General features: G+C 41.1%; 1 protein-coding gene across 2 annotated transcripts in view; it reads right to left on the bottom strand.

Moving 5' to 3' along the window:
- Positions 1-24,469, bottom strand: part of SRGAP1 (SLIT-ROBO Rho GTPase activating protein 1) — a 245,843-nt gene that overhangs the window by 25,523 nt on the left and 195,851 nt on the right. For both annotated transcript variants that reach the window (XM_054025469.1, XM_054025478.1), the window contains exons 11-15: positions 18,642-18,669; positions 16,615-16,648; positions 12,817-12,877; positions 12,570-12,647; positions 10,820-10,954 (exon numbers count right to left, since the gene is read on the bottom strand). In XM_054025469.1, the coding sequence (XP_053881444.1) occupies positions 10,820-10,954; positions 12,570-12,647; positions 12,817-12,877; positions 16,615-16,648; positions 18,642-18,669 (336 nt within the window). The remainder of the gene's footprint in view (positions 1-10,819; positions 10,955-12,569; positions 12,648-12,816; positions 12,878-16,614; positions 16,649-18,641; positions 18,670-24,469) is intronic.

Genomic DNA, 24,469 nt, shown 5'->3' with positions numbered 1-24,469 from the left:
CACAGAAGAGATTTAAAATAATCACTTACCTAAAAGGTCAGTGCTAATTATAGATGGCGTTCTCAATGTTTATTTTTGGTCTTTTGATGTGCTTATTTTATACAAATTAGGTCTCATTTTCAGATGTAAAATGTGTGTTGATTAGTGTTTAAATATTTCTCCCCTTAGGAAAAAAATCCAGTTTCTAACAGTTGATATTTTCATACCATAAACTGAGGACAAGCAGAGCATCACAGCAGCAGAATTTGCATTTCTCAAACAAAAGTGATGCACTTCAATAGCACTTCCTTGAAGATAAATATTTCTGCCTAGTAAACTACAGGGCAAATACTGCTCCTACATCTGCAGCCATGGAAGATTCCCCAGCAGAACGGGTGTGTGTGGCGGAGTGGGGGGGATTCGGGTTGGGGTGAACAGGAATTTGATTGCATGCAGTCTAGCTCTTTGGGGATCTCTCGTGCACAAACAGATTCTTCCATCCTCTCTTTTCACTCCCTGTAGCAGGAATGGGTTGGGACTGCAGAAGCTCCTGCAATAGCAGCAGTGGTGAAGCTCTACAGCCTGGGGTGAGCGGTATTCTTTTCCTCATGGAAGAGAGCAGCACATAGCCCAGCATTCCAGTTCTGGGGCTAGGTATGTTGGTTTTCAGAAATTGTACCTTTATTTGCTTAACAAGCAGCTCATAACTAAGGCTACGGGTTTGTCACAGAGGTCATGGATTCCCGCGGGAGGGGGTGAGTGCTGCAGGCGGCGCTTACCTCAGGAGGCTCCCCAGAAGCGGCGACATGTCCCTCCCTCAGCTCCTAAGCAGCGGTGTGGTCAGGCAGATCTGCACTTTGCCTCTGCCCGCAGGCGCCACCCCCACAGCTCCCATTGGCTGTGGTTCCAGACCAATGGGAGCTACGGAGCCAGCGCTTGGGACAGGGGCAGTGCACGGAGCCCCCCGGCCATCCCTCCCCGCCTAGGAAGGGACATGTATGTTGCCACTTCCAGGGAGCTGCATGGAGCCAGGCAGGGAGCCTGCCATCTCTGCCAAATCTACCCTCCCAGCAACGATGGGTCCCCGGGTTATTTCCCCGCTCCTCCAGGGCTGCCTCCCCCCCAGACCACCCAAGATTTAATCAGTGGTATATAGTACAAGTCATGGACAGGTCACGGCCTGTGAATTTTTGTTTACTGCCTGTGACCTGTCCATGACTTTTACTAAAAATACCTGTGACTAAAACATAGCCTTACTCATAACTGCCTGCCAAGGGCATAGACAGTGTAAGCAAAAAGGGAACATCAGGTTTCATAGTATGGGTCCTATCACATTCCAGCAGCACGCTACCTGTCAGGACACAGTGTAAAACAGTTACTGTAAGTCATTACAAACCACACATTGCTGTAATTAGCTGCATATATTTTAACTCATTCCTAGTAAAATTGTCCCAATTTTCTTACCACTCACTCATTTCGGTGGAGAAAACATTCTCTACTGAAAATCTGAACACTGCACAACTGTGAATTTGGCTACTTTCCATTGTTTATTTCAGAAACACTGATATTCCCCTCACAATTTTTGCTTTTGTTTACAATGAAAGATAGATGAGAATGCTTTATACATTGTAATCTTTTACCTAAGAATCTCAAACACCAAGGACTAAATTCTGGCTGCTTCTATGGGGGAAAAGGAGTGGATGCAAGAACCCCCTTGCATAACTGTGTTGCTTTCCCCATGAAGGGGAAAGACAGTGTTGCTTTGCCTCTAAAGGTTACTTTTCCAGAGGAGGTGTGTCAGGGTGGGGGGGTTTGTTGTGTGTCCATAGCAAAGGCTAGCAGATCAGTTACTGAGAGGCAGGATTACTGGCTATATCAGTGCCAAGGAGGTAAAGCCCATTGTACACAAGTACAGCGAGTCTTCTACTTGCATGTCGAAGTCCTCTTCTTCATCTTACTTTGACTCTCAAGAACCATAATTTAGTCCTATCTCAACACTCCTCTGAAGTGAACTGGTATTTTTCCCATTTTTCAGATAAGATAACCTAAGCATTTATTTTAGAAAATAAGAATGGTCATACTGGGTCAGAACAATGGCCCATCTAGCCCAATATCCTGTCTTCCGACAGCGGCCAATGCCAAATTCTTCAAAGGGAATGAACAGAACAGATAATCATCAAGTGATCCATCCCCAGTCATCCAGTCCCATCATCTGGCAGCCAGAGGCTTATGGACACCCAAAGCATGGTGTTGCATCCTGGCTAATAGCAATAGATGCACCCTTCCTCCATGAACATATCTAATTATTTTTTGGAACCCAGTTATGGTTTTGGCCTTCACAACATCTCCTGGCTATGAGTTCCACAGATTAACTGTGAGTTGTGTGAAGTACTTCCTTTTGTTTGTTTTAAACCTGCTGCGTATTCATTTCATTGGGTGACCCCTAGTTCTTGTGTTATGTGAAGGGGTAAATACCACTTTCTCCACAACATTCATGATTTTATAGACCTCTCTCATAGCCCTTCCTTAGTCATCTCTTTTCTAACCTCAACAGTCAAGTCTTTTTAATCTCTCCCCATAGGGAAGCTGTTCTATACCCCAAATAATTATTGTTGCCCTTCGCTGTACCTTTTCCAATTCGAATGTACCTTTTTTGAGATGGAGTGACCAGAACTGCACGCAATATTCAAAGTGTGGGCATACCATGGATTTATATAGGGCATTATAATATTTACGGTCTTCTTAATCTCTTTCATAATGGTTCCTAACATTGTTAGCTTTTTGACTACACATTGAGTGGATGTTTTCAGAGAACTATTCACAATGACTCCAGGATAGCTATTACCACCCAAGAAAGCTAATTTAGATCCCCATAATTTTGTATGTATAGTAGGGATTATGTTTCCCAATATGCATTACTTTGCATTTTTCCAACACTGAATTTCATCTGCTGTTTTGTTACCCAGACAGCCAGTTTTGAGAGATTGCTTTGTAACTCTTTGCAGTCAGCTTTGGACTTAACTCTCGAGTAATTTTATATCATCTGCAATCTTTGCCACCTCACTGTTTATCCCTTTTTCTAAATCAATTATTATTATGTTGAGCAGTACTGGTCCCAGTACAGATCCCTGGGGACACCGCTATTACCTTTCTCCATTCTGATAACTGACCACTTATTATTAGGGTGACCAGAGAGCAAGTGTGAAAAATCAGGACGGGGGTGAGGGGTAATAGGAGCCTATATAAGAAAAAGACCCAAAAATCGGGACTGTTCCTATAAAATCGGGACATCTGGTGACCCTACTTATTATTACCCTTTGTTTCCTGTCTTTTAACCAGTTATTGAGCCATGAGAGGACCTTCCCTCTTATCCCATGACTGCCTACTTTGCTTAAGAGCGTTTGCTGAGGGACCTTGTCAAATTTGTTTTGAAAGTCCAAGTATACTACATCCACCTATCACCTCAAATAGATTGGTGAGGCATGACTTCCCTTTACAAAGACATGTTGACTCTTCCCCAACAAATCCTGTTCATTTGTGTCTGATAATTCCATTCTTTACTACCGTTTCAACCAATCTGACTGATACTGAAGTTAGACTTACTAGCCTGTAGTTGCCAGAATCGCCTCTAGAGACTAATATTATGCTAATTTTTTTTTATCCTCCAATCATCTGGTACAGAAGCTGATTTAAATTCTAATATAACATACTAACTGTGGTATGCAACCTATGTGACTTGCCCAAATAATGCAGAGTTAGTTGCAGAAATGGGAATAGAACTTATGATTAGAGGAATGACCCAGGAGTCAAAGATCACAAGACAACAATCCCACCTTTAGGTCCAGGCATTTAGCCTGGCTTTGGCAAGGATAACCGCATTAAGAATTAATCTATCCTCTATGTGTGGGGAAGGAGGCAAAGAAGGGAGGTGCTTGGAGAAGGGAAGGAATATTAGCCACAAATGAAACAGCCTCAGGGGAACTGATGTCAAGTGGAGAGGTGGATATTTTGCAGCAGCCAACTAAATTTTCATCAAGAGTGAAATCTACAATGGTGTGGAGGGCCTTGCAAGACCTTTTGCACCCTGAAAGCCTAGGGTTCGGGGAGAGGAAAACTGTAGGAGTAGTGGCTGCATAGGAGGGCCTCTGCACACACTCAGAGATCTCTGAACCAGCTGTGATAGGGCAGCACTGTGGGTGGACCAGGTCAGGGACCATAGTCTCTTTGAGACTGTGCTTTCCAGAGGCCATAACACATAATGGAAGAAGCACAGAGAGGTTGGAGCCACCGCTGATTGCATACCATATATAGGCAGGTATACAGTGAGGGTGAGGTAGGCTGTGCTGTACTGAACCCTGTTACTGCGTTGTTGTGTGTATTTCCAATCAATTGACTTGGTTCACTTACTGTGTAATAGAGCTTCAAATTTTTACACAAAACACTATTTTCAAAATCACTAGATTTCAAAAATCACTAGAAAGGTTCATAATGCAGTGTCATCTTTGTCCATTTTGGAGATAGAGAACCAGTGTGCATGTTTGCTTTTCCTTAAGAAGCGACAGCACATTTTAACCACCTGTTGAACTACCTTGAGGTTTTTGCAAACAGTACTTAAAGCGAAATGCATAAACAACCTGCATCTAAGGAATAAAGTAGACCAGAGAAGGGGAAAAACCAACAAGAAAGCCAAACCAAATAATACAATATTAAATTATAAATGAAGACAAGAATATATCCTGTCTAAAAAACATAAGACAACATCAGGCAAATTGATGTTTAAGCAATAATCCCAAAGTAGTGGAGCATTTAACAGGCAATAAATGCTCAGGTATATAAACCACAAACGTTTGCATTTGAGCACAGAAGCATTTTGCAATGGAGCACTACTTAGTGGTTAGAATGTGGTAAGTGGAGTTAGCCTGGTGGTTATAACTCAATAACTGGGGTCAGGCTCTATATCCATCTCTTCCACAACCTCCCCAGTAATGTAAGGCAAATATTTACCCTTTCAAGGCCAAATTCAGTGGTGACAAAACAGAGGTGTAAGTTTCATATGAGGTGTATGCTGGTCATAAAATAAGTGTAAGTACAGTAAAACCTGTCAAGAGCAACCACTCATGGGAGTTAGCAAAAGTGGTCTCTTGTAAGTGGTGGTCTCTTTTCAAAGGTTTGCACACCAGACAGCGGTGGTGTTCCGTGGCCTCTGCAAGTAGTCACTTGTGACAGGTTGTCTCTCCTGAGAGGTGGTCACTAAAGGCAGGTTTTACTGTAGGTTCTAAGTGACAAAAGTGATTTAACTTGTGCTGACGTGGCAGTTGGCGAGTGTGCTAAATAAGTGTAATTTACATTCAGCAGGAAAAACAACTAACGAGAGTGCAAGATACAGTTGGCCATCCCTCTACTTCATCACCAGGGCTTCCAGTGGCCAAATCTGGCCCTGGGGTATGAAGGAGTTACTCATATTGCCTTCAGTATGACTAGCATCTACTGAAACAGGCTGAATTCAATACCCTCAGAATACCAGCAGTAGTGTCCTCCCTTCTGCTCAGGCAGCAGAAGCAGCTGAAGTATGGCTTTTGATATGGAGAAGCCCATAATGATGCAAGTTCCTTATGCCCTATCACTTGCTGCAGACTAGGTCTGGAACAATTTGAACTTGTCCCCAATTTAAACTAAAGCTGTTAAAATCAAAACAAATTAGCTATATAATTATTATACATTTATCTGGGAAAAATTGCACAGAAAGCACTGAATCTTTTGTAGCACCATTTCCAAGGCACTTGCAAAGAAAAAGCATTAACATATTGTTATTTATTTCATTTGAAAATGTATGCATTAATGCAAAAAAAAAAAAAAAAAAAATTCCTCAGTGGCTACATTGTGAAAAGCTTCATTTTATGGTAGTAGCCTCAAATATGTTTGACATCCATAGCTAACCACTCCACTTTCAAGGCTTTTTCACTAGCAACATTATATTTTCAGATAATATCTGTGACATTTTGTCATTTTATATTTTTAAATGAATGCCAACTTTTTGTATCAATTTCTATATCCTATTTTGTTGTGAATCACAGGAATCTTTGTAAACAGAACTGTAAAATAAATTTGCATTAATCTTCACAGGCTGTTTGGAAGGACACCAAGTGAAAATGGATATATTCATTTGCATACTGTACTATCACAAACTCTGTTTAATAAGAACTGGAGCATTCGCAAGCTTCATTTAAAAAATAAAAGCTTTCCAAAATCTACATGCTATACAGTGATCTCAACAAGTTCTAACAATTTCTATTCTCTTACAGGAAAAGGGCCTGTGCCTGCTCCTGTTAAAAATAATTAGTAAAACTCCCATTGCCTCTAGTAATAGTGATAGATATTTATATTATTATAATAGTGCCTGAAGACCTCAATCTGGACGGAGGCCCCAATGTGCTGGGGCTGTACAGACACAGGAAAGAGAGTATCCCTGCCTTGAAGGATTTACAATCCAAACTGGGAGCTGGCTTTTGCCCGAACGGTCTGCCTCATTGCAGATTATATGATGTCTAAGATTAAAAAAACAACAGTAAAAACTGCATTCGGGACTGGACTAGGATTTTATAAATATAAATATCTTGGCTCCATCAAAATTCAGGGGGGGTATAGTAAGTTCCAAAATCAGTGAGTTTCTTCTTGTATAAACAGATGATACTTCGAAAACCAGCACACAACCTAGGTATGCAAGTGTAGAGACAAAATGAAAACCCTGAAGAGGGTCTGAAAACTCACACCAACAGGAGGAATTAAAACTACTGCTGCTGAGGTGTTCTCAAGACATCAGAGAAGAAACAAAAGTGCAAAGTTCAGTACGAACATTTAAGCCATCCTCTGCAATAGTTCTCTGGAGGGCTGAAACATCTGCACTGAGCTTCACACTATGTCTCTTCTATGATGTCTGTCTGTCTAAAAATGCAAGTAATGCTTTTAATTCCTTATACTCATTTTATCTTACTTCAATCTTAGTTTAAGGCTTAGAGTCTGCTTTGGTTTCCTTTGTTCTCACACCTATTTTTGAGCATACAAACACCAATATGGGTTGGTCAGGGACATGAATTGACATTGCCTTAGATTAAAAAGATAGGCTTTAATAGTGTGTGAATAAATAGGATTTTGCTTGGAAATCAAATAATATTTCATATGAACTACTATATTCATTTCTACCTTATAACAGAAACAAGTCAAAAAGAAGCAAATATATAAATAATGTGATGGGCAAACATTTTAATGCAGGTAATATTTCAAGGATGAAGTAGTCAACAGACCATGAATTTCATACAAATCAAATAAAATATAAATAAAATATATGGTGATATACCTATCTCATAGAACTGGAAGGGACCCTGAAAGGTCATCGACTCAAGTCCAGCCCCCTGCCTTCACTAGCAGGACCAAGTACTTATTTTGCCTCTGATCCCTAAGCGGCCCCCTCAAGGATTGAACTCACAACCCTGGGTTTAACAGGCCAATGCTCAAACCGCGGAGCTATCCCTCCCCTCAATGTTTCACTGATACTCAATAACTGTGTTTAAAAACAAACACACACGTAAGTGTTTTATAAGTATTTTAAGAAAGATATCCAAACTTTCCACCTTAGATTTTTCACAGGTAAGCTCCAGATGTAGGTTCACAGCTGACTATCCCTGGACTGGATCCTAGGGCTGTGAATATAAATGCAAGAACCATCCCCTTAACTTGATCAGATTACTTCCTGTTCCAGACAGGAATAAGAACTCTCCCTATTCCAAAACAATATGAAACCACCATGATCTACCCAGAAAAAAGCTTGGATCCTGCCAAAACTTACTTATAGAAAACTCTACCCAACCAACTGGCCAAGGAGAAGATGAATTAGCCATGTCCTACAGCCACTTCTAGAACACTGCTAAAGACATTCTAGTACCAAAGCACCCTCTCTCAATCCCTCCATCTATGCAGACAGTCATCTTTCTCAGTTGACTTGTGAAAGAAATAACTGAAAGTAGTCAGTGGCAGACACAGAATTTCTACAAACCTATTCCACTGCCATAACAAAGGCAAACAGAGCCTACCTCTTCTTTGCCACTGAGGCAGAAAAGTGAAGCCCAGCAGAACTTTTCTGGGCTCCAAATCATTTTGGAAATACAGACTGGCTCTACTCAACCCTAAGACACAGTATCTCTTTTTGTGAGGAATTATCACAAAGAAGGTCACCTACATCCAAGATGGCCTCAAACTACAAGAGGAACTAGCCAAGAGCAGGACCAGAAACACAATACACCCTTTCCAAGGAAAGGAGTGACATCATTCAGAGTTACCATCTGTGACTCTGATCTCTACTCTTCCTGGATAGAAAGACAACAGGGAACTTCTGGGAGCCATACTATAACAGAGATTGTCAACACTTCCTTTCAGGAAGATAATTTACTACCTACTGCAAGACATGTAGTAATACTAAAGAAACCATTGGTTGATGCTAGAAGCCCCACAAACTATCACCTAATGCCCAGCCTCACTTTTCTCAAATAAGCTGACTGATAAGATAGGCCAGTCTCCAGTGCCACATGAACCTGGTTCCCTCTCAGTGAAGCTGTAGGCCACAAAATGGTGTTGCTCTGGAGCTGACCTTTCTATTGACAAGGGGCGCATATCTATACTCATTCTGCCAGACCTCTACCATCAATCACCAAAGCTGAAGGAAGGAAAGGAAGGAGGGAAAGGAACTTTAAACAGTTCAGGTTCCTCTTCTTGGAAAGAACCTAACAGGTTGTTTTGGACAACTGTTCTTCTATCTCCAAAGCCCTCATTTGAGCTATAAGGCTCAATCTTCTTTCTCCATATTATTCAAATCTATTTAAAGCCATTGGGAGAGCTGGTGAAATGACATAAGTTGAAGTGCCAGCAGTATATGGACCTACCCAGGTCTACATGTAAGCACCACTATCTCCCAGCTGTTTTAATGCTTAATCAAAATAATGAAGGCAAAACAAGATCTAAAGAGTAGAAGTTGAAATGAGAAAAATTTAGACTGAAAATAAGGTGCAAATTTTTAACAATGAGGGCAATTAACCATTTGAACAGTTTACCAAGTGATGTAGTAAATTCTCCATTTTTTGATGTCTTTAAATCAACATTGGATGTTTTTCTAGTATCTATTATTTAGTTCAACCAGAAGCTATTGGACTCAATACAGGAATTATTGGGCTAAGTTTTATGCCCAAAGTCAGACTAGATAATCAGAATGGTCCCTCCTCTGACCTTAAAATTTTTGACTCCATGACATTTGCTTTTGGGTGAGGAGCAGCTGGTTAAAGGTGAACCACCTGATAGAAAGAATGAAATGCTTTATAGAATTTGTCTTCTCTCACATCTCCTTCTGTTGGGGGAAACTGTCCTCAGATTGTTAAATTAGTCTGCAGTTTTGGGGCCCTCGGTACTGCTGGAGACTCAAATAGTCATGGTGGAAAAATGTGCCCACCTCCATCTCAGCCTGACCAAAATACTGCGCCCCCTCCTAAGTGACAGCGCTATCACAGTGATCCACTCATTAATAACCTCCATGCTAGATTACTGCCATTTATCCCATCTAGAAATGAAACCACACACTGAGCTCCACATAGTACAAAGCACAACTACCCATTTGCTGAGCAACACAGGGTACCTGAACACATCACCCTGGAGTTCTGAATGTTGGGCTGGCTCCCCACTGACTAGATAGTCTAATTCAAGGTGCCTGTCCTAATTAACTCTCTCCCCCCCCCCCGGGATTGAACGTAATTATCTATAAGATTGCCTCTCCCCCTTCATAACACTTACATTCAGCTGGAAAGTTTTCCACAAGAGCTGGACCTTAACTATGGAACTCACAAAGCCACGTTTTGTGCCCTGTTGATTCTGGGCTGTCCCAAGGCCATAGGGTATCCCAGTGTAACTTGGACAGCCATCAAAGGTTGCCTAAATTACAGTAACCTGTCCCTGCCTATGGGCAACAGTACTGCCCAGACGTTTTGCAGCATTAGGTGCTGCGGTCCCACCTCCTCCCACTCCAGCCCCGTGATGTCATGCCTTTCATGTTGGGAGTTGTGAAGAAGTCATCTGTCTCAGTTCCTGTGCTGAGGGAACTTTTCATCAGCAGGTTCTAGGCTTTTTGAGCCCTTTTATACTGCTTTCCTCCCTTTACCTAGTGTACAGTGGCAAGAACATCACCTGGAATCAACGAATCATAGGATATCAGAGTTGGAAGGGACTTCAGGAGGTCATCTAGTCCAACCCCTTGCTCAAAGCAGGACCAATTCCCAACTAAAATGCGAACTATTATCCTACTAAGGGCCTGATCCTGCAAAGGGCTGAGGTATCCCAACTCCCCGAAAAGCAAGTGGAAATTGAGAGCACTAAGCATCTCACAGGTGGTGCTCAGAATTGTACACTGTTGGGTCATTAAATAGTTATTCACCACCATTTGCATGAGACAACAGCAGAGAGTGAAACCATTGCTAGAAGTAATGCATTCTCTTGGCACACTGATGGCATCATTCCCTTGTTCTGCCCTAAAGATTAGAAGAAAATGGCAGTGTATGTAAATTTAAATATCTCATATACTAAGAAAGATTGTTTTCAGTACAGCAGGAAGACTTATACTGTACATTGACCCTTCTGGAAAAAGGGAGCAGTCACAGCTGTAAGTATGACTAATCGACACATACTGTTGCAGATGGCAAACAAATTGTTTCAGAAAAATCAGTGAAATCATTTTTTTTTTTCTAGGCAGCTACTGTATTTATGAACATGTAATTCTATAGAGAATGAAATAGGAATTTTTACTTACTGACACAGGAAATAAGATCATTAAATCTTTCCTTAGGAAAGACAGGATTTTCCAGCCCTCGGAAATAGAGCTTCAGTACTCCAGCAACTGAGTTAATGTCATGGTTACTTTGGTCATCTGCCAAAGGATTTTCACCTTAAAAATAAGTAGAATAAATGAAACACGTACAGGCATTCTTGCTTAATAGTATTTCATATAAATAAATGAAGATTTGATTTGACTGTGTGGGATGTTGCATGGTAATAAAATAATAAAACATTGGTTTAGAAATCCCGCCCCATGATTAAACTGAAAAAAATAAAATAACCCAGCCTGAAATAAATCTTTCTTTAAATTATGTAACCCAATGATCCCATAGATCATGAAGTTCAGAATGAATATTTTGGGACAGATTATGATTTGCAATTAGTGAAATAAAGAATGCGATCATTCTTAGTGAAATAGGACTTTTAGGACTATTCCTAGGCAGCTTATATAGAACATATAAAACCAAGAGATTTATTTGAGCTGCACATCTCTCTTTGGATTGAAAAAGCATTCACAGAAACTCAAGAAGATGTGCATAATACAGTTGAATGAGTACAATGTACAGAATCGAAACCACTAAAACTCACAACAAAATACTGCATCATTTAAAAGACTAAACTGGATGTTAAAACTTTTTTAGCTTTAATGATATTATATGACCTCGAGAACATTTCCGTAGCGAAACAATTTCCATTTTAATAAAGTGGACTTTAAAGATAGACAATAACAATCCATTAATGTCCTCAGATATAAGGATGCTGCATCATTTATCATATAAAAACAGTTACTGCACATATCTGCTCAAGTATCATATCTGATTTTACAAGGTATGCAGTTAATATTGGAGAGTGAAAATATCATCTACTCTTTCTTCTTGCTGTTAGTCACAAGACAGATTTTCCTCCAAGGATTCCTCTTATTAAAAGATGATCTGCAAAGGTTATGCTAGAAATTAAAAAATGGTTTGTAAAATCCCAAAAGAGATGACTTAGCTGGGTTTTTTTTTAGAATAATGTAATTAACACTATGCTTTAACACAATCTGAGAATTGCTCGCTCCTTCAGATCACGGTTCCTCTGCCACAGTGAGTGACATCACAACAGACACAGACTTACCATAGGTTGAAAGACAATTACATTTAAACCCTCTGTTCATTCTCTCACATCTTCCTCAAATTATCCTCTGGGATGAAATTGCCTTAGGAATGAAAATAGAGGTTTCAAATGGAATGACTCTTTCAACCTATGTTTGTATTGGCTGTGATGTCACTTTGGCAGAGGGAACAGAAAGTCCAACACTCATATTCTGCAAGACCTAGTAACAGTGGTCTCAAATTGTGTTAAATATTGTCTGATTATCCATTTAATATTTTTGCTTTTTATGGGAACCTTAAAGATAATAAAAACAGGAAAGACAAACAAGTCATCCTTTGCAGTTCACCACGGGTAAAATAAAATGTTTTACAAAAGTGCAAGAGTCACAAATCTTGTGTACTTGTATAGCAAAATATAATCTTATGTGCTTAGCAGCAGAATAAAGTGAAAACGCTGAAAGAGTCATTACTATACTGGGCAAGTAAATATATGATTAGGCAAATCTTGAAGTACAGGGAATACAGTACATAAAATTGCTTAAATATCCAAGAAAATTATCAAATTGTAACAGATTTTTTTTTTTCAAGAGATGGATCTCAGGTTGCTCATATAGACAAAAATTCAATTACCTCTCTCAAATGAATTTTTAATATCATTGACTTCCACCTGGGAACCAGACACTCTGAAAATTCCCTGATGCTGAAGACCTGAAGGGTGGGGAAGAAAAGATGAACAATGAGATCATATGCTAAAGACTTAATCTATTTTTTAACAAGTAAATGACAAACATGAGGGGGTAAAATCATTATGCAAAATATACTTTATGCAAAATAGCCAGGGTGCTAATGAAGTGACATGACATATTTCAGAGCTTACCATATAAGTTGATAAATCTGATACAGCTTTCCACTATGAGGGGAATGACTTGTCCTGAATCCTGGCAAAAGCAAAAAGAATATAATCACAAACTGAAAGAAACAGAAGTTAGATCACGTGTGAAAATGGGTTTTATTGATAATTCAAGATTGACTCAGTAGTGTTGATTAAAACAACCCCTTACAAACAAAATTATCTCCCCACTTTTGCCAGGAGGCTAAAAAAGTTATATTAAGGTTATTATGCAAATCATCAAATCAAAGAAATTCTAAGTAATGGCTGAAATTTTATCCTCAATTTATCTCATTGCATGTGGTTATCTTAACACACATGAAGCCTCATTTCATGCAGTTATTTTAGACTCTTGAAGCAAAATGAGTTAAACAATGAATTTCCTTTTAAATATACAATTAACATTAATTATCATGGTATGAAAATGAAGCATATGCATTAATTTAGCTTATTTTTCCATTAGTAGCTGGAGTGAATTTTATACACTCTGGAGCCAAATTATTGCAGATGCTTGCTCATATGGCCAGGCCTGAAAGGCCAGGGAAAGGAAGTTAGTGGCCCCTATTCTGGCTCCAAGGTGTCAGAAGCACTGCTGCTCCAAGGCTGTCTGTAGTAAGAGCCACCAAGTGGACAGCATGGGATGGTCTGCTGTCTACTTTCTGACCCGGGAATTACTACCACCAACAGCTATCTGTACAGTGTATTCCTACCCTTAGCAGGACTAAGTTGTTTGAGGAGCTTGTGTACAGGGCTGGGTCTCAGCCAGAATACAGATACACATTAATGCAGCTTTAGAAGCATGTGTTCTCCTGTGTGTGGATCCAGTATGGCTGTTTTCAGTGCCAGTTAGAACCTACCCCTCAATTTGCGATACAGCCTGAAAGGGAGGGTAAGAAATTTGGGCTTGATCCCAAAGTTCTCTTCAGTGGGATTCTGAATAAGAGTAAGCAACATTATGAATCTGTGTGCAGAATCAGAACCTGTATTTCTAAAATGTCTTGCCTTTGGTGCTTGAATCACAAACATGGTTTTAGCTAAATATAGGGTTTTTTGATTTATATTAAATATGACCATTTAAAAAAATAATCAGTGGGAGGGAACAGGAAGTATTTGAATATGCACAGATTCTAGATCAGTGAAGTTTAAGTTTAACTTGACTATTTTTCAAACCACTGATTATCCAAAAGAATTCCTTCCCGGGGGATTTAACATGGTGGGAAGGCATGTGTGTTTCAATGACCCTGAGTGCTTTGCTGGCGGGAGTTTTAACTCCTGGTAGGGTCACCCAAACTGGATAGGTGTAAGGGTAGGGACCAAACAAAAACCAGCCTGTCTGTCCTCCACAGGCTCAACCTGGTCTTGTAAAAAAGTTACAAAATCACAAAAAGGTAGCCATTCCGGCAAACAGCATGAGAGACAGAGATGGAGGAGTGTTGTTCATACCCTATGCAAGGTCTGCTGGTGTCGAAAGAAACAGATCCAAGAAAGTGTTTACTGTTTGCTGGGCTCTGTATTTTGGCATTTTAAAAATAGGATACTATTTACCCAATGGAGATTAAGGACTCTAAAGGAGTCATCAAATATGCACTGAGGACATGAACCATATATGGTTAAAAATAGTTACTGCTTATGCTTGCAAAATAAACTTTTTTCATAACCAAAAGGTACCTTCAAAAATCATTATTTGGTGGCTACAATATTTTTAGAAAAATGAATCTCAGATATGAACTAATTTATTTCAAAATTTAATATAAAAGAGATTGAGTTACAAAACCACAAAGAAAACAAATAAAAACTGTCACTCAAAATACACAACCTTTTTTTTTCTTCTTATAAAGTAGTCCTTTAGTTTCATGTTAAACTAAATTAGAAGTAAAGAAGGGAGAGCTAAGAATTAAGCCCAGGCAAAGATTCTATATGCCACGCTTCTGCAATTTGTGTGTCTAGTTTTTTACTGGAAGACAATGGGCAAATATATATATATTCTTATATGTTTGGGGAAAAAAAATCTACAATGGAATTGCTGAGACAACCTAACTATTGCTTTGGTGTGCAACATTATAATGCTTTAATGGGGTTATTTATCATAATTCCAGTAACTATTCTACTTTAAATAATGTAAATTTTAGAATTTTATTTAAAAAAAAAAGACAAAGAGAAGGTTATGGCTAAGAACCAACAATAATAATTACACCAAAATTTACATTTCAGGTTGTGTAGCGATTCAGTAACAGATAAATTAATTTGCACAAGATTTGCACAGTTAACCTAGTAATACTAAAACAATTAAAAACCAATAAATACTGGGCTGTCCGTACAAAACAGCATATATCACATTTACTGCTAGCATACTTATCTATACAAGGAATGTAAAGCTGCTAAAAGAGTATTGTTTACAGTAAGAAATTACCAGAGTAAACATGACTGTTTTAATGCTTGTTTAGGAGTAGCCTCACAACACTAAAACATTCATTCAGTCTTAGTTTTCACATTTGTCCAACTCATTGCTAATCAAAAGTAACAGGCCATAGTTTTTTGATCCATTGGTGGAGAAAAATCTTTTGAGGAAGGAATCTGCTTTTGCTAGATGTCACCAAGACTGACCCCTTACTCTGCTATTAATTCAGATCAAATATTTGCTATTAACAAGCACGTATTTCGGACCGATGAGCACATCTTGTTAAAGCAGTTATGTAATAATGAGCCATTTTTTCTAGCTGTAATCCTGTTGTGGGGCCAGTCAAAATGACTCATCCTTTCCATACAAAGCTCATTCTTGGACTAGAGGCCCTTTCCCCGGCCTTATTGAATCGGTCATTAGGCTACCTCTTTTTTTAAGACTGGACATGCAGGGGAACAACCTCTCTCCTTGTGGCTGAGCTCTCACCCAGCTTGTCTCATAGTGCCTGTTCCAAGATCTGGATTGTGCTGGAAGGCAATACTTTTTATTTTTTTAACCTGGGTGTGTTAATTTTTGTTTTACACCTCTACCCAGATATAACGCGACCCGATATAACATGAATTCGGATATAATGCAGTAAAGCAGTGCTCTGGGGAGGGGAGGGGGGCTGCGCACTCCGGCGGATCAAAGCAAGTTCAATATAACCGTTTCACCTATAACGCAGTAAGATTTTTTCGCTCCCGAGGACAGCATTATATCGGGGTAGAGGTGTATTTGTATCTTTGCATAGATAATTGAGGATAATGATGTTTATGTTTTGCCCAATGCTATGATTTACTATTATGTCTTTATATCTCAAAATGACATCTGTGTAATACCATTAGCCTTCAGTGCAGTTGTGTAGGTGTCACTGAAAGCTCAATTTGAAGACAATGGGATCACATTTGTGCCATTGAGGGTGGAATTTGTCCTGAAAAATATTTACTACCAGTGATGATGTACAAGAAGAAAACAACCCAGCTTGCCTCTCAGATCCCAGGCTGAGTTTCCAGGAGTTATCATTTTGAAAAACGTTTTTAAAATTTGTAAATTGATTACCTAAACCGTACTACTAGAGTTCACTTGAAGTTTTATTCCCATTCAACACAGGACATTGTTGGGAGCAAGTGCTTGCTAATGAATAAGGGAATATCTGTAAATTTATAGTTCATCTCTCCATAGTCATTCTCTAGGAGAACTATGGCAGCCAAAATTGAGTTATGAAACAATCTAATTTCTTAATGCAAACCTCCCCTGTAAGGTCAACTGGAAAACTAATTTAAAGTCAGGCATGAATGCAACTCGTTAGTGAGGAAGAATCAGCTTTCTTTTCACTAGAACTATACCTGGTGTCTGGTGTGAGAGTTCCTTCGTCCTCGGCTAGAAGCATTATTAGAAATAAAGTAAGAAAAAGAAGAAGATAGTAAATACAGCAAACATACAAGATACAGAAGTATGCTTCTCACAATTTCACACAATATAATGAATTCCTGAAGTCATGGGAAATGAAAACCTGGATTTCAGACCCAGTGTACTATTGGTTGTACATAGGGTTCTTATTTATTTAAAGTGACTAAAACTGCTAGTAGGAAATAATGTCAGATTGTGGGATATAACATTAAACATTATCTTTTAATGAACTGCAAATTCCTTACCAAAACCAGGCTGCCACTACCATCCATACTTGGATTAAATAAATTGTAAGGAAGTTCATTGTGAATATTGTATTCTTCTGTTTCCCTCTGACTTTAGGAAGTATTATATCGATCAGCTGGGCAAGACAGATTTGAACATCATGATCTGCCTCAGTTTACATGAGGTTTTGACCATTACAGCAAGAAGTGTTGAGATCAGCCACCCAGAGAGCTGGTGTCAGTACCTTGATAAATGATTCCAAATCACCATTAAACAACTTAGCATTATATTGTGATCAGGGTCCTGTGTTTCTGGGGTTTAGGGGAAGGTTTGGAGCTCTAAGGGAAGGGAATATGATTACTGAGCAAGGTAGAATTAAGTCATACAATAAAATATCTGTAAGCTCATGGCAAAGTAATAAAACATTTTAAGAGAAAAAAGGGAAAAAAAAACAGTACTTGTCAAACAGACATTTCACGAGATTTAAGTGTAACATAATAAAGAGAGGAAAAATTCTGCTAAAAAGAAATTCCTCACTAATAATTCTAACATTCCTTACAAATCCTTTTTTAAAGTTTTATTGTACACTCCCCAAGTGTATGATTGGAATGGTCTTATTTTGTATTATCATCCACAAAATGTGCAGCAGGAACGGAAATCCATCCTGCCAACCACAGCATGACACACCAACATATTAAGCACCTATTTTATTAAGCAGAGAAGTTGCCTCATGGTGGAAAAACTTCAAATGAAAATTAAAAGCTAGGCATTGTTTTCCTCAGGCACTTCAAAAAAACAATTCATGGACATTTTCATCTGGAGCCAGTAATTGTTAAACAGATTAGCCTCTCACATTCATACTGACAATTTCTTTTCACAAGAAACAAAATACATTGCAATTTAGCTAGAGGAATTAAAGGAATAACATCAACATGATGCACTTTTGTCTGATAAATGTTTACATAGTATTGTTACATGTAACACGTGGGATGACTAGAACAAAAAGAGATTACTGAAATAAGTATTCTTCTCTAATTCACAATTTATTTTGTGAACTTGACATACTCGGTGTGTAGTTAGTGTCCTTATATAGCCAGTCAGGTTCCCTTGTTTCTATGGCTCTTTCAGGCACCAATAGAAGAAAGAAAATCTTTTTTTAAAAGTTAGGAAAAAAATTACTTTAAAACGTAAAAAAAAATGGTGGTGAGACTCTGGGCTGATGTATTACTGGAAATTACTTTTAATTAATCTTTAAAGAAATCCTTCTCCCCTAAAACTTCTGTTTCCACAGTAGTGCTTTGGTAGCAGTAGAAACTATGCCTGAGAAGAGGTATCTTGCAAAAGTGACAGTTTGGAACATTGCATTACAACATAAGAGTGCAGAAATGTTAAAAAAGATTTCATTCCTATTCACCAAAGCAAAAAATTATTACATTGATGTGTTTCAACTTTATGAGATTTTATGAAGGCTTCTCTTCTTTTCACGGTACTTGACATTGACCAAACAGTTCACAAAAGTACTTTATAATTCCAGAAAAAGATGGACAAGCCAGTCCTTTATCAATTTAAAGTCACAGCATTAGCTTAATTAGATGCTAGAATGTGTGGTGCAAGTATGCTTCTATACAATTTATTTAACAATACTCATGTTTCAAAGTCATCACATTCTTCATACAGATGATTTTTGAAACTTTGTAGCGCCCTACAACACAAAAGAGGTAAAAAAAAAATATCTTACCTTGTGGTCATGTATTCAGCTCTGTGACCTGGAGGAGTTCAATGAACAAGGAAATATTCAGTTGTAGCGTATGGAAATAAAAGCTTATTTTTGTATGTAACTATAATTATGCTTGCCAATTTACTATTCATCCTGAATTATTTTTAACCCAAGTTTAATTCACAAGATTTACAACTGGACAACGATTCAGGGCAATGTGAGATAATCTTCCATCTCCATAGTTTTAAATAACCCAAAACAATCCATGTATAAAGCTACTTCTCAGACATTTTCTCTTAAAGAACCATTTGGTAATGTAAATAATGTGATGCAAAATTCCAAATAGCTTCCATTGTTTATACTCATGTATTTTAATGACTAAATCAATATGAAAATAGAGCTATGCCAGGATTAGACTGCATCCTGGCTGGTGCCTAAACTTGTTCAATGCCAAAAATGGAGAGCTCTTGACTGTAACTGCTTGCTAATAACAATTTCTTTATTCTCTTAAGAGTGTGTCAGTGCTGCACACTGAGCTGTCCATAGTGATGCCCAAGTCACTTTCCTGAGTTGATATAGTTAATTTATAACCGTGAGGTGTATGAGTAGTTTAATTTTTATCTCCCCAATGTGCATTGTTTTGCATTTATAAAAAATTAATTTAATTTACTATTGTGTTGCCCATTCACTTAGTTTGGTTAAAGCCTTCTGAAGTTCCTGAGTCTTCTCTGGATTTGACACAATTATTTAGGTTAGTCATCTGCAAACTTTTCTACCTCACTGCTCATACCACTCATCTCCCTCCCTCTAGATAATTAAATATATTAAACTAAATAGGACTTAACATGGAACATTGAGTCACCCCGCTATTAACCTTTTGCAATGATAAAAATTGTTTATCTTAGAAAGGAAAATGAATAAGAGGGAACATGATAGAAATATATAAAATAATGAATGGTCTAGAGAAGGTAGCTGCAGTCAATAAGGCAAATAAGATGTTAGGCTACATAGGAACAGATGGGAGAAAAATATGCAAAATATTATAGTGCCATTATACAAATAAGTGATGCAGCCTCATCTGGATTTTGCGTATACTACTGGTCACTCCATCTCAAAAAATATTTTGCAGAACTAAAGGAGGTTTAGAGAAGGGTGACAAGAAAGATCAAAGGCATGGGCGGCGGGTATAATAGGCCAGGGAAGGGTCTGCCTTCCTTGGCAGCAGCCGTTGCCATGGGAGGCTGGGCTGGGGCTGCTCTGGCCCTGCTCCGGCCGAGGCTCGGGTCAGTTGGTCGGCTGGGTCTGCTCTGGCTAGGGCTTGGGTTGGTTGGTCAGTTGGCTGGGGCTGACCTGGGGCTCTTCTGGTGGTGGGGGTGATGAGGGCTCAGGGTTCCAGCTGGCCAGGGGCTTCTCCGGCCATGGGAGAGAGGTGTGGGGGGCTTGGAAGGGGTGGGGCCATGGGGCTAGCCTCCCCGAAGTGGGGGTCCACCTGCCACCCATGATCCAGGGCATGGAAAATCTTTCATGTGAGGAGAGAATTACAGACTGTGATTGTTTACCTTTGAAAGGAAATGAATATGAAGGGACATGATAAAAATATATAAAATAATGAATGGTCTAGAGAAGGTAGACTAGGGAGTGTCAATGAAATTAAAAGATGGCAAATTCAAAATCAATTAAAGGAAATACATTTTCATACACTATATATTGAAACTGTGGAACTCTGTCACAGGATGTCATTGGGGCCAAAAATTTAACAAGATTAAAAAAGGGATTGGACATTTATATGGCTAAAGAGAATATTAGAGTCATAATAGTTAATGCAAACAAATTCTGGAAGAGATTAAAAAACCTCAGACTTCAAGGTTTAGTCCCATCTCTAGCTACTGGAGATCAAGATGAGACCTATTGGGAGGGGCTGATTATTAGGCCTAATATGAAGTTTCTTGTAACTTCCTCTTAAGCACTGGTATTGGCTCTTGTTGGAGTCAGGATACTGGACTAGATGGGCCACGCGACTGAACCAGTTTGACAATTAGTATGTTTCCCATATTTGTTATTGACATGATTAAAAAGAAACAGTTACTAACCTTTCTGTAACTGTTGTTGTTCGAGATGTGTTGCTCATGTCCATTCTACATTAGGAGTGCACGTGCCATGTGCATCGTTGCCAGAGATTTTTCCCTCAGTGGTATCCGCTGGGCCTGCTCTAGCTCCCTCTGGTGCCACACCCTTATGCGTCAGTATAATGGGCCCTGCTGGCCCTGCACTGTCTCAATTTCTTCTTGCCGGCTAACTCCAACAGAGGGATAGGACGGTGGGTCGTAGAATGGACATAAGCAACACATCTCAAAGAATAACAGTTACAGAAAGGGTAGTAACTGTTTTTTCTTCTCTGAGTGCTTGCTCATGTCCATTCCATCTTAGGTTACTCACAAGCAGTACCCAAGGAGGTGACCTAGGAGTTCATGGACATGCATATTACAACACTGCTGTGCCAAACCTGGCGTGATGGCATAGTGGAAGGAGAAGCTATGCTGGGTGATGGCACAGTGGAAGGAAAAAGTATGAACTGATGACCAGGTTGCAGCCCAGCAGATACCTTGAATTGGGCCAGAAACGCAGCTGATGAGGCCTGAGTTTTTGTCGAATGAGCGGTCAAGACATCAGGAGGTGGAATGTCCACCTGCTCGTAGCAGCTCGAATACAGGAGGCTATCCAGGATAAGATTCTCGGGGCTGAAACCAGCAGGCCTTTCAACCTTTCTGCTACTGCCACAAGGAGTTACATAGATCTATGGAACGGCCTAATCCTCTCAGTGTAGAAAGCTAGGGCATGTCTGACATCCAGGGAGTGAAGCTGTGGCTCTTCTGAATTCCTGTGTGGCTTTGGGAAGAAAACTGGCAGGAAAATAGCTTGGTTATTATGGGACTGTGAAACCACCTTTGTAAGGAAGGCCAAGTGGGGACACAGCTGAAGCTTGTCCTTAAAGAACACTGTGTGTGGTGGTTCTGACATAAGGGCCCTGATTTCCGAGACCCTTCTGGCTGAGGTAATCACTATCAGGAAGGCGACCTTCCAGGAGAGAAACAGCAGAGGACGTGATGTTAGTGGCTCAAAGGGAGGGCCCCTGACTCTTGACAGGACCAAGTTTAAATCCCAGGTTAAAATCAGCTCACAAGTCTCAGGGTAAAGTCTCTCTAACCAGGGCCAGTACAAGGATATTTTGCGCCCTAGGCGAAACTCCCACCTTATGCCTCCCCCCCTTCCTTTCCCCTCCCCCTGGAGCATCGCTTATTATAAACTTTCAAAAATGAATACTGCATAATATGGCATTGTTAATCAGAATTAATATATATTCGGCTTGAAAATTTATTAATTTCATTATTTAGACTACATATTTAATGAAAATAAATAAATAACCTGACAGGGTTTGGGGCTGGCTGGCTTCGGGCATGGGGGTGCGGCAGGGGCTGCCTGGAGACGGGGGTGTGGGGCTGTCTGGCTTTGGGTACGGGGGTGCGGCAGGGGCTGGCTGGAGAAAGAGGGGTGCGGGGCTGGCTGGCTTCAGGCAGGGCAGGGGATGCGGAGCTGGTTGGAGATGGGGTGCAGGGTTGGCTGGCTTCAGGGAGGGGGGTGCTGCAGGGGTTGGATGGAGGTGGGGGTGTGGGGCTGGCTGCAGGCAGGGCAGGGGTGTGGGGCTGGCTGAGGGCAGGGTGGTGGGTACCAGGTCCGTCCCTAGATATTCTGGGGCCCTAAGCAGCCCCCCTGCAGGGGGGATGCCCCAGGCCTCCATGGGGGAGGCGGGAGCGGGGGGCGCAGCTTCCTTGTGGGGGCAGGCCTCCGGATGGTCGGGGCTGGCTTGGGGGGTAGGGGGGGACCACTCACTGGCGGCGTGGCTGGGGCCGGGTCTCTGTACTTCCTGCCGCCAGTGAGTGCAGCCCTGGCCCTGCTGCAGAGCTCAGGGGAGTGGGTGCAGGGCGGGGCTGAGCAGGGGCAGGGCCCTGGGGAAGAGCCAGAGCAGCAGGGAGCATCGCAGCGCCCCTGGCGGCCGGAGGAGAAATAACATCACTTCCCAGCCGGCCGGAGCTGCTCAAAGCTGCAGCGCCCCCTCGCAGAGCGGCGGGAAGAGGGTTACACATTTAGCCAGCGCCGGGTGAGCATCCCCAACATTTTGGGCACCGCTTTTTGGCGCCCTCAAATCTTGGCGCCCTAGGCAGCTGCCTAGTTTGCCTAGTGGATGCACCGGCCCTGTCTCTAACCCTTTAAGAAAGCGGATGGACATCTTGTGTGAGAAAACTGACCTACCACTCACTGGCAGGTGAAAGGCTGAGATCGCCGTTAGGTGTACCTTGATAGATGCAAGGGCCAGCTCTTGCTATTTTAGGTGGAGCAGGTATTCCTGGATAGATTGAAGGGAAGACCAAGTAAGAGACAGACTTTGTTGGGAAGACCATATAGAGAAATGCTTCCCCCTAGGTCAGGTAGGTAGCACTAGTAGATGGCTTTCTACTACCTAGCAAGACCTGGCGGTCTTGTTCTGAACAAGCTTGTTCCTCCGGGTTCAACTATGGAGCTTTCACACAGTCAGATGAAGGGCCACGAGGTTCATGTGGAGTAAACATCCGTGGTCTTGCGAGATCAGGTCTGTGTGGAGTAGGAGGGTAGCAGAGGCACTACTGACATGTGTAGCAGCATGCCGAAGCAGTGTTGGTGTGGCCATGCCAGCACTATAAGGATAACACTCACCTTGTCCTGCTTGATTTTCAGAAGGACCTGAGGAACTGGAGGAAACACATAGGCCTGGTCTACACTACGGGTTTAGGTCGACTTTAGCAGCGTTAAACCGAATTAAGCCTGGACACGTCCACACAACGAGGCCCTTTCTTTCGACTTAAAGGGCCCTTTAAACCGGTTTCTTTACACCACCTCCGACGAGGGGATTAGCGATAAAACCGGCCTTTGCGGGTCGGAATTGGGGTAGTGTGGATGGAATTCGATGTTATTGGCCTCCGGGAGCTATCCCACAGTGCTTCATTGTGACCGCTCTGGACAGCGCTCTCAACTCAGATGCACTGACCAGGTAGACAGGAAAAGACCCGCGAAGGTTTGAATTTCATTTCCTGTTTGCCCAGCGTGGAGAGCACAGGTGACCACGCAGAGCTCATCAGCACAGGTAACCGTCATGGAGTCCTCCCAGGATCGCAAAAGAGCTCCAGCATGGACCGAACGGGAGGTACGAGATCTGCTCGCCATATGGGGAGATGAAGCAGTGATAGCTGAACTCCGTAGCAGTAAAAGAAATGGAAAAGTATTAGAAAAGATCTCCAAGGCCATGAAGGACCGAGGCCATAACAGGGACACACAGCAGTGCCGCGTGAAAATTAAGGAGCTACGGCAAGCTTACCACAAAGCCAGAGAAGCAAACGGAAGGTCCGGGGCAGAGCCGCAAACTTGCCGCTACTATGCGGAGCTGCATGCGATCCTAGGGGGTGCAGCCACCACTACCCCAACCGTGTGCTATGACTCTCTCACTGGAGAAACACACAGGGAAGACGGTTCGGGGAACGAGGAAGATGACGATGGAGGTACTGTAGGTAGCTCACAGCAGCAAGGAAGCGGAGAAACCGGTTTCCCCAACAGCCAGGATATGTTTGTGACCCTGGACCTGGAACCAGTAACCCCCGAACTCACCCAAGACCCTCAGGGCACACAGGAGACCTCTGGTGAGTGTAACTTTGTAAATATTTGTAAACATTACAAAAAAAAAGCAAGCAAGTCTGTTAACGTGTATGGGGATGGAGCGGAAATCCTCCAGGGACATCTCCAGAAAGCTCTCCTGGTTGAAA

This window comes from Malaclemys terrapin, chromosome 1, assembly GCF_027887155.1.
Source record: "Malaclemys terrapin pileata isolate rMalTer1 chromosome 1, rMalTer1.hap1, whole genome shotgun sequence".
In the NCBI taxonomy this organism is placed as follows: Eukaryota; Metazoa; Chordata; order Testudines; family Emydidae; genus Malaclemys; species Malaclemys terrapin.
The sequence above is the reverse complement of the archived record's forward strand: the minus strand, read 5'-3'. Positions and strand labels throughout refer to the sequence as shown.